At 36.3% G+C, this 11,857-nt stretch overlaps 1 protein-coding gene across 2 annotated transcripts in view; it reads right to left on the bottom strand.

The window, feature by feature from the left end:
• LOC143900071 (sodium/potassium-transporting ATPase subunit beta-2) overlaps positions 1 to 4,112 on the bottom strand; it is a 17,892-nt gene extending 13,780 nt beyond the window's left edge. The window contains exon 1 of one of the 2 annotated variants that reach the window (XM_077411024.1): positions 3,761 to 4,105. In XM_077411024.1, coding sequence (XP_077267150.1) covers positions 3,761 to 3,911 — 151 coding nt within the window. In that variant the 5' untranslated portion in view covers positions 3,912 to 4,105. Of the gene's footprint in view, positions 1 to 3,760 lie in introns of both variants that reach the window. The other variant, XM_077411025.1, reaches the window with a different exon arrangement.
• Positions 4,113 to 11,857: the final 7,745 nt, after the last annotated feature.

Raw genomic sequence — 11,857 nt, forward strand, 5'->3', positions numbered from 1 at the left:
TTGAAATTATTTGTAAGAAGGTTGATGTTTCGTTAAAAATATAATTCTAAACGTAAAAAATTAATTACGCACGCACACGTGCCGCGTTAATGAACTTCTTCGAATATTGATGCAACTAAATGCAAATAAAATAAACGATCGAACGATCAGAATGCGCGTATGAAAAATGAATCGTAAATACCTTTCGGCGATCGCTTTACATACAAAACACGTTTTGTGATGAACGTTTCTCTGACCTAAAGCGCATCGCGTTTCACCGACCTCTACCGTATTCTATTGCGCAACATTGCCAAAGAAGACATGTTCGGAATCGATGTTACTATTCGAGAGCCAAAGGTCTCCGCGGCTATTTACTTGAAATCAGCGCCGCATTGATTATCCTCTTTCCAACGAAATAATCGAAAAGTCATTGTGAAAATCAGAGGAGAAATGAGGAATATTTAGAACGCTTGTGGAGGTTCATGTCTTCATAATATGACGTAACCGATTACTATTCACAAGTAATATTCATTTGATTCATTAAAATAAAGATTTTTAGTTACCAAATAAGCGAGATGTCTCCAAGAATGATATTTTTTTCCGGAACTTATTGTTGAAGATAATGTCGAGTCTTTTCGTATATTTACGAACGTTTTGTACGTTTTCTGGAGGAATGATCTAACTCATTGGTGTATCTTGGACAGCAATTTACTCAGAAGCACCTGGACGCCTTTGGATACATTATTTTTAGCAGTTGGCACGCTCGCAATAAGATTTTCGCATTTGAAACGTCGCCCTAACGAGGACACATTGATATAAGCTTTACATCATTTCCTTATTTTTCAACGTTGTTCATTCCACAACTATTTATTATCTCTATATCAATATAAAAAAAATTATATATAACTAATTAATTTTTTCAATTTGTGCTCAATAGTCGTAATCTTGTTTATTACAAATTTTATAATCGTCTTGATAAGTCTTTCTTTCGGGAGTCTAAATTCCAATTTAGGGAACGGAATTTCTTGCAATTGCAGGAAAAATACGATAGATAAGCCAGCTCGTTATTTTTGGATCAATTCAAATACAAATTGTCATTAAAAAAAAAAGACTTCTAAAAGACATTATAAAGATACAAAAGACCGTGACGACTTTGCGAGTCAAACAGGACTTTCACAAATCGTTCTACGTCGTAAGTTATGTATACCTCTAACAAGAGCAACTGTCTTGCGAAATGCAATGAAGGATCGCGAGAGGCATTTCGTGACATTCCGCAGAATCCAGCGTGTGATATCATTAAAAAATAGATGAGGGAAAAATCTACATCATCGTTGACAGGAAAAATATTGTCTCGGCAAAATAAAATTAATAGACACAATGTGTTCTTAGGTATACATTCGCTAAATCTTGAATATTGTGCTTGGCAGAGTCAGGACAAAATTTTGCATCGCGTAAGAAAAGAAGAGAAACGTGAACGTCAATTTGTCAAGTACCAATACGCATTCTACTCAGAGCGCGATTGACGCGATTCGGGTCTTAAGATTTGGATGAAAGACGGCGCGCCGAGATGGCCAGATGCCCCCTTCGCCGTTCGCTATGTGTCACCATCACCGATACTTATTTCCGGTGCTCTCTCGCGTCAGCCGCTGCCAAAACGCGAGGCTCAGGGTCGGCCGCTTCTAAACAGCCGCCAAGAAGTCTACGTAAGAGTCATCTTATCAACATGTACGCATACACGCGCGTAAATGTCGGGCACATTTCATTTTTAATAATTCTTTAATTCGTTATGTAAATCGAATAACAATCAATTATATGCAAGATTAAGTCGGTCAATTGATGAAATTGATTACGAAGTTTATTGAATGACTAATGATTAATCATCAAAGAATTATTTTTTAATCAAAATGTTATAAGGATATAAGATTTTTCCATGCATCATCTAGATTCTAGATATTACATTCTTTTCCTTTGAAAAGTTAGAATAATATCTCTTGATAACGACGGTGCTACGATACGTTAATCCGTTACCACTCGCGATGGTTTAATCTTTTCGTTCTTAAATTTCTCTCAGAGTATCAAGAAGAATATCAGACTTATCAGAAAACATGGAAAAAATGACATTCGTAATATTATTAATTAAAAAATTTAATGAAAAATTTTTATAACCATGAAAAATTTAATATTTAAATAATCTATAGAAAATATTCATATTTTTCATAGATTATTTAAATATTGAATTTATATCATATACATATGAAAGCACGCATTCATATTTCTTGATGTTACAAATATTGAACTACTTTTCCAAAGTTTCGCTATATTTTTAGTGGATCATTTAAATGTTAAAAATAACTTAAGTATAAGAATAAAAAAATATATAGTTCAATATATTCTTAACATTAAGAAATATGAATGCGTATGCATTTTTACGTATATGATAAAGATTTAAGAATTGTACGTGTATATAGTATTATAAAACAATACATATCGTAGTGTTTCTTTTTTTCGTTGAAAAGCAGGTTATATTTAAGACTCTGCATCGTACACACAATTTCGTCATACGTACATTTAATGCTAACTACGGAAATATGATTTCTATCTCACATTCTCTTCACTCTTTGTTTTGATGTAGTTAGAAAATAAAATTCAATAGCAGCAGTGGAACATTGTCTAAAATTTATTTATGTGCGTAAACATAGATATGTATATATGTATACTTTTAATTATACGCATTGTAAACACAAATATTGTAAATGTTTCGCAAACAATTAAAGAAACAAAAAATTACTAATATACATACATGTATAATATGAAATAGAATATGAAAAAGAGTAAAGATTTCTGTATAATGATAACCCGTAAAGATATTGATTTCATTTGAACTGAACGTAATTACACAAACTTGTCTCGGCATTATGCTACAGAAAGTACCGTTACAGTCTTGATTGACTTACCGCGGCTCTTATAAGAAATATCGATCGTAAAATTTAACGAGGTTTAAAAGATTTCCTGATGCGTAATGGAAAAATGGCAACTCTTTTAATATAATGTCGGTAATAACACAAATACAATTACTGTCTAGCTTGCGATTAAACATTTTGTTGTCTACGAGAAATATTTCATACTCCTAGAAACGAAACTTATGTTCTTACTTAATGTCTGTTCAATGTTAAATAATGCATTAGCATCCCATTTTTAAATTTAAATCGGACGTTAGTCAATAAAACTTTTTTTACTAATATTAAAAAATGTTCTCTTGAATTTTTTCGTCGAAAAAAACCTAGAAATTCTCTAATCTTGATATTGGAATGCAAAGTAATAAATGTCAACCGAAAATAGTTACATTAGAAGAAATATCAAGGAGAATTATTTTTAATTTTACTTTAAATAATTTCTCATTGTTCTCAAAATATGCCTATTTTAATACGTTTTAAACCTAGTTTTTAATTTTTAAACAGCTTATAAAAATAGTACGTATGTAATTTAAATTTTCTGTTTTTCATTACGCTCATGCATCTCTTTCGAACGCAAGTACTGATCAATGTGTAATTTTCAAAAAACTACAGTGCAGTCACAATTTTTTGTTCACAAAATTCTAATATTATACCAGTATAATACAATACCGGAACATATATCATTTTTCAAGGTAACAAAACGCAAAACTTTCAAGTTCCTTCTTTATAATACCCAATCGTGACTGGTACCGATTCGTTCTTCCAACTGTTTGATACGTCCAAGTGTTCGAGGTGTTCGAATACGTGAAATATCCGAAATGACATACCCCATTTTTTCGGCGGATGACCGCAGTACGTTCTCTCCGTCGGATTGTAGATGCCATCGCGAAATATCTGCCAGCGCGTTCTGGTATCAGGTACTCGCATGTAATCGAACTCGTAGGTACCATTTTGCACTTGCTTGCCGCGCACACTCATCACGACCGAATGCTGTCGACTGCTCTTTGATCGGTCGTTCGGCAAGTAGGCTGAGGTGTAGGCAGGTCGGTCTCGTCAACCTTCACGCGCCGAGCGGCTCACGCGGACTGATACGCGAAGATAGCGGGAAACGCGGCGCGACCGTACCGGTCTTCGCACTTTGCCTGAACTGGGAGCCAGCCAGCCAGGCTCGCGCTTGTGGTTACTGTGGTTAGCGATTTACGTAGGTAGCGAGCGAGCATGCGGACGAACGAGCGAGCGAACGGATGAAAAACGAGCGGACGCCTCGTGGAGGGGCAAGACGATAGCGCGCGGGCATGATCTGTTAGATCGGCTGCGTGCCGATCTGGCCTGTCGAGTTTGGCGCGGCTTGAATTTTTGCGAATTTCAAGGAGAAGGTATACAGAGCGGTTCGAAAAGGTCTACGTTATCGCATTGCGAATATCATTATTTGTTTTTATTTTACAATTGTTATAGAAAGTTATTGACGATAAAGGTGTTTATACTGCCTTCTGACTTATGGTTACCCCACGTTTTTCTGACCATTCTGATTTTACATTAAACATTACGTCTTTTAAAAAAATCTTTCAATTCGATAATTTGAACGGCACTTCCGAAGCAAACGCGACGAACAGACTCTGCGGTTCGTTTTCAATTAATTAAATCGGCGACGAGGGTACGTTAACTTCCCCGTCTTTGGATTTTTATCCAAGCAGAATAAGAATTTTGCTTGGGTAACATCCTCGGGGCACTAAGCCCTCCCACCTCGCCAAGGTCGTACTCATGGAAAGAAAGTGCTTTACATTTTTGTATTATAAAATCCAGGTAATATAAAATCAAGTTATCGATATATGTATAAATATATGGATAGATTAAGCTACGAAGAATTAGAATAAAGAAAAAGGAATAAAATTGAAACATATAATTGTCTTCTTTTTCATTAAAAAGTTAATTTTGATGGGCAGTGATGTGTGTGAGTGGATAATATTCACAGATACGTTATCACTAATTAAAATATAAAATCATTTGATGACTTACAGGTACGATGCGCAGCAGCTGTTCCTCAAGCTTCTCCCTTTTCTCGAATTTGTTTTTTGCACTCACAGTTGCACTTCAGTTAATTGCAATTAATTACAATTACGCGTATATTGATCATTCGAATGCGACGATCGTGCGAAGCTTTTTATCGACATCAAATACGATGCGCGTATTTCGACATACGCGAAATATTATTAGTATATGTGGTATGAAAAAAAATAACGCAAGTTGTTAAAGAAACAATTTCTATACCTATAATTAAACATTCCAATGAAACGGTAACTTATAATTCTCGTTCCTATAGTCGCGCGTCAATTTCAACGATACAGATCGTTGATCGGAAAAGTTAATTACTCGCGCCAGCTTTCGGTACACGCGCGGAGCTCCGCTACCTACATGTTCGACTGTTGGTGAACGATCAATGATAGCGCGGTGATGTCAAACGGCGCGCCACACAGTGGAGCAAATTCATTAAAAATCGGATATTGGACGAAAGAATTCCAGATGCACAATTTAAATTTTGAGGAGTATTTTCTCTAATATATATTGTAAACTACAAATATATATGTTTATAATTGATTTGATACCCCTCCTTCCTTCCTCAAAATAATTCAATAAAATGTGACATTTTTTCGCAAATGTTGGAATTCCAGTAATTTAATACATTAAATGCTTATTAGAATTTGTTTATTAAGCTTAAAAAATGATGTTGTATTAATAGCATTAGATCTGATTGGAAATAATCTAGTTAATTCAATAATGAATATTATTCCAATATTAATAAAATAAATACTTATTTTATTAACACAAGACCATAACATATTGAATTAACAAGATTATTTTGAATTAGACTAATGCTGTTAATGCATTATTTTTTTCGTACAAGATATATTTTTATTATCAATAAATTATTTATGTGTATTTAATTCAATATATTTAACTTCTAGATTTTGTCTTCTACTTTAATAATTTGTAAACGCACATATGTTATACATATGTTATACATATAGAATACAATTCTATACTTGCGCATTCTGAAAATTAATTAATCAAAAATCCTAATACAAAAATGGCACAGTTTTCAAGTTATATAAGTTGTGTGTTTTACACAATCATTATTTTTACCAACTTTTCATATCAAACTTTAATAATAAATTATAAATAGTAGAAATAAGTAAAATACTGTTCATATCTGATAATTTTTTTAAATCCTTGCTCTGAAATGTATTAAGACGATTCAAATAATAAACAAATAATAAAGTATCAATCGTCAATTATTAACCTTGGAAATATTATTAATTAAATTGCTCTTCCACATTGGATTTTTACATCCTTTAAATATTGGGCCACCATATTCAACTCATTTTGTGAAATAAAAATATTGGCTTTTCCAGCCATTAAATTAAAAAATTCTCATCAGGATATTGACCACTGTCACTTCGTATCATTGGCAGTAAACCGTATATATGATAACTTTTATTCCAAAAAATAAGCCTCAAATTCCGTATATCAATATAGTAATCGCCGAATGAAATATTTACGTTATATACAACAGATATCAAATATTTTATTCGATATATAGATAATTAAGATTAAATAACAATAACAATATATCGAATAAGTATTAGATTAGTTATTAATTAGGCTGTTTGATCCGATAATACACAATTTAATCTGATACCATTAGAATCGAGGAAAAGCAATATTTTTTAAAACCGTCCTGCTTGCACTAAATGTCATTACGATTAAATGGATTTTGGACTTCACATTTTCCTAGTTACGAATTAAATATTAACTTTCTTATTTAAGTTTTAACTAAAATTTCATCCGATGGAAACAGGTCAACCTATAGAGGCCCTCCACCACCCCCGCCGATTCCGATCGGCGGTCCTCTTTTCTTTAGAATGTGTTTTTCACATTTTTATCATTTATTTTAGTTTCTTTACAATTTATTTTATAATACGTACAACATCGTAAAAGAGTTACATTACAAAATTGAATTACATCCCCTTGTCCCTGCCTACCCGAATCCTTACCTACCTACCCGTATTCCGACCTATATAGTACTACCTGGTTACTACCTAGCAGCTAGCAGCCATTTTCCTACCTACCCGTGTTACAATTTAAGATATAAAATTTTAATTAAGACCGCGACACGATTTATTAAAGATCTTATTTGCTAGTTAATCCAGCGGGATATCTAAACGGGATACCCAAAAGCCACAATCATTTAAGACTTTAAGATATGAAAAATATGGATTTGAGGATTTCAACATGCGCGCGATTAAGATTTAAATAAGATTTTATCAATCTCTCAGCGAGAAATGACATCGAATCGACGTCTTATAGACGTCTTATAGACGTCGATGGGTCATTTCTCACTGGGCTCACAGATATGCGAGAAAATACAGAGAAATTAGTTCCGCGTTGGGCAAATAAATAACAGATATGATATTATATCAAGTCATTTTGTACGTTGCATTCCATTGTGGCCAATGTTGACCACTTACCTTATCGTATCCAATCTTCTTCGAGCTAGATCGGACCTACTTTATTCCTGGCCATATACGGGTCGGAATACTGGTCGTATTTCGACCAGAGATCAATAAAAAGAAGAAAAACTCCTTTCATCGCCGACAGATAATATTATGTTCGATTCAAATTACACGCGAGAATCGATCGTATCAAAAAATGCACGACGAGAAGTTAATTTAAAAAAATTTATATTAATTCATAAAAGCTGACTGTACAACTTGATCAAAAATATTTTTATCAATAATTCCATTACTTACTTGAAAATACTGATCGACCGTTTCTTTGTGTGACCCCTTCGTCTAATTTGAAATTGTAATCATGCAACTATAGAAAAAATTTTACTTCGCGTTATATAAATATTTATCTCGATTATATTCCGCGAAAAATTGAAATTTATAACGCAAACGAAATTAAAAAATTAATAACGAAAAATTTCTCGATGTAAAAACCGACCGCGAAAATACGAAGATGCGTGATTGTGCATGTTGTTCGCGCGGTACGCGGTACGCATCTTGAAAATATATCAAGTATAAGATATACAGAATAAATAACGTGAGATCCAAAAAAAAGAAACTCCGCACAATCGATTTATAATTGGATATTATTAATCAATTGAATAATATGCAAATCTTTATAAACTTACAAAACGATATAAATATATATCTCCTTATATTTTACATTTTCTACTAAAATTATTTTTGATATAACTGCATATTTATATATTTTACTGTAAAATTGAATATATAATTGTACTATAGGATCAATTCTAAAATAATTTAAAAAGTTTCAGCGTTTCTCGGCAGAATATCATAAAGATCTCACGTCATTTGACTGACATAAAGTCAATTTTTCAGTCAAAAATAAATGGACAGGCTACAAAAAATTAAGGTAAAATCGATGCTTTGTTAAAATAAATTTGAATTATTAATCACGTTTTCTATAAAATAAATTGCACAATAAGACCAAAATATATGTCTTACCTTTTTTATTCATGCTTGTATTTATATATGCATAAAATATTAAAATTCTAAATATATCTACATACGATATTGTTTCCTCGCATCGATTTACGTAATATTTAATCTTAGATAAATGTGTAATATGGGAAGGAAGAAAGGGGGATATAACATACATCCTAACTAATTCATAATTTTTCCCTATCTACAGATTCGCGAAATAAAATTCTAATATATTTCGATAAAATATTTTGTCGTATATTTATTTGAGATTTAAAATTTTAATCAAAAATTACTTATATAAAACGCGGCAAAATTCGTCAACATAATTCGACGAAGGACGAAAAGCTCTTTTTGCGAGCTTCGTGCGTACGAAGTGTGCAAGTATTTCCTTAAGCACACGCGTACGTAATATCAATAAACCAGTGACATCGAGATTAAATATTTTCCGTGCGTAGTTTTAGCCTATCCATTTTAAGGCGACAAATCTACGAGAAGTAATATTTTACGCTACAATTTTTATACCATACGTGTCACGCGTAATTCGATAATATGTACCAAAATACATTTACTTTAATATTTGATTAATCGTAGATTTGTTGCCCCGATAAAAAAAATTCTGACTCACCGGCTCGATGCGCAACGGGCGGAGTTATTCAGCAACGTAGCTACGGTGAAACTGTAACGTACAAACATAAATGAAATTAAAGAAACATTCGAAATGATCAATATTTCAAAAGATAATTCTTATTCGCCTCTACGTCGTCTTTCACAATGTAAAATTGATATTTAATAATTTAATGAATTATCTATTTTCCGAAAAATATATTTACAAGCAAAATTTCATATAATTTTTCCGTCTCTAATTCTTTCTAACTAATCGAGATAAGACAATTCGAATAAATGGAAAAGAATTATTACGTTATTATGAATTATGAATCATTAATTATAAAAATAAGAGATACGATACTTACCCCAAGGTTGCTCCGCCGGTGCCCGATGTCTCTCTCGGACCTCCTCCTTCTCTCACCGCACCAGGACACTCGCGAGAAACACTCGCGGATAATAAACTACACGCGCGCGCGCGCGGACCATCCATCGATAAATGTCTTTCGCGCGATATACTGTACGGCACTCCCGTTTAAAAAGCTCACGAGAAGAATATTCCGTCAAGTATGCCGTAATGTTCTTCAAATGGACTTTGAAAAAGTTCTGCAGTCCGCGTACTTGAACGACACTCCCGAAGCAAACGCGACGAGCCGGCTGCGGTTCGTTTGTTCAATTAATTCGGCGGACGAGGGTACGTTAGCTTCCCCGTCTTTGGATTTTTACCCAAGCAGAAGAGTTTTGCTTGGGCAATATCCTCGAGGTACTGGGTCTTCCCACCTCGCCGAGGTCGTACCCATTGGGAAGGAAGTGCTATATATGTAATATAATAGCACCGATTTTCATTCCGCGTTCGTCACCGCGCGCGTTATACGTTAGTGACGACGAAATGAATTCGAAGATATACGTCGGCAACTTGGCGCGATACTATACGCGCGGTACGTATATATCGAATTCGTAAATCTCGCGAAAGTAAGACTGCATTATATTACGTTGCGCAACAAAAAATCGTGACTGCCGGCCGCTAACTTTTACGCGACGCGAAATATACGAAATTATGAAACATATATTCACGAACGTATACCGTGCAACGTATCACGGCGGCGCGCGCCGGCGTTCCGAACAACACATTCGATACGACGATATCGCTCAGCAATATCCCACTTTTTCCCTACGGAGAGAATCGGAGATAAATCGCACGATAATCCCGGCACAGCGTTCAATTAAAGCGCGACGCGAGATAAATGAATTACGTTCGAGTCCGGACATATATATGACACGGGACGATTATCGCCCGCGAATATCGCACAACGAAACTGCAATTAAGTCACTCGCACAATTGTCTATACTCACAATTACTTTCGCCTCGACGACGACGTCTCCGCCTCGAGCGAGCGCGACACATTCGTTCCGACGAACGCTCGATACTCGATACACTTGCACATTATTTGTCGATTATTTTCGCGGCCCGCGAAACGAAAAGCAGGTGTGCCAATCGTAGAAATGAATAACACAGCACGGAGCACGGCGACGGGCGCGCGCGGGAGCACAAAGTGCACAAACACTTCTCACGTATGCAAAATCCATCGGGAGAACGATAGTCGAGTGACTTCCGCGGGTAACGGTCCTCCGCGAGCGCTGACGGAAACAAGCGGCGAGGCCGCTCACCGGCAAAAACAATCGATCGCGCGGTACGCCGTATTCAAGTTCAACGGTCGCGCCTGGTACGGCGTCTGGTTCGTGCCTGTACAAAGGCTCTAATGCCACGGCGTCACGCCGGTCCGGTCACGGTCGCCGCGCCGGCAGCCGGCAGCAGCGGCGGCGGCGGCTCGGAGCGGGCGAACGTGATTGGCCGGATCCGGGGGCTCGACTCGCGAGCCAATCACGTTCGACGTCTCGCGTCTCGCCCGACTGTGCGGCGGCAGCGGCCGAGCTGGGCCGAGCGGCGCGCGCGAGTGCTCGTAATTTGTAATACGTAACGCCGGACGCCGGCGTTCAACGGTCGGTGCGCTCGACGTTGTCGATCGTGTAATTCCTTTCTCGCGAACGAAAAGAAATTCGCAATTCGCGTGTCAAGTCTTGCAAAGCGAACGCACGCCGAATATTCCGTTCCTTCTTGTGTCGACCGAAACGAGTGGGATGCCGTCGCTGCGCCGTGCTGGACGCCGTACGTGTGTGTCATCCTCTCGGCTGTGATTTGGCGGGTCTCCCGCGGTGCTCCGTGATCGGTGAGTGAATTTTACACGAGAAATAAATGTTTCTCGAAGCGCGGTATACATCCGAATCTTAAATAAAACCGTAGCGTTGTCTCGCGTGTCACGGTGAAACGATAACCTCGGAATTCGCGTCTCTCGCCTCGAGGGAGCGAGCTTGCTTCGAAACGCGTGCGTGAACGTCGAGAGTGCGAACAAGCTCAAAATATACATCATGCGTCCACGATTAAAGACAATTCAGTTTTTCGTTAAAGAGCAGACACGTAATTCGCTCGTAGTTCGTCGCGTAAATGTTTCAAATTTATTCGTACGCGCGCTTCTTTATTCCTTTAGCTGCTTTTTACCGAAAATTTACGATTTTACGTTAAATTGTATCGTTATTATGGTAATTTAGTCGCGATCGTTCTCGCAGCGCGGTGATTATTTATAAAAATTATAAAACGTTCTCTCCGTTCCGTTTACAAAATTTTCCAGAAACAAGCCTATTGCCTCGCAGCACTTCTCGCGCTCTTGCCTTGCAAATTTATATTCAGCGAGAAATAGAAAGAAAATTTTTTTCTGACAGCTAATATACACTCGACGGTACGTTATAAACTCA

Source organism: Temnothorax americanus, unplaced genomic scaffold (assembly GCF_048541705.1).
Source record: "Temnothorax americanus isolate GAGA-0224 unplaced genomic scaffold, ASM4854170v1 Scaffold3, whole genome shotgun sequence".
NCBI lineage: Eukaryota > Metazoa > Arthropoda > Insecta > Hymenoptera > Formicidae > Temnothorax > Temnothorax americanus.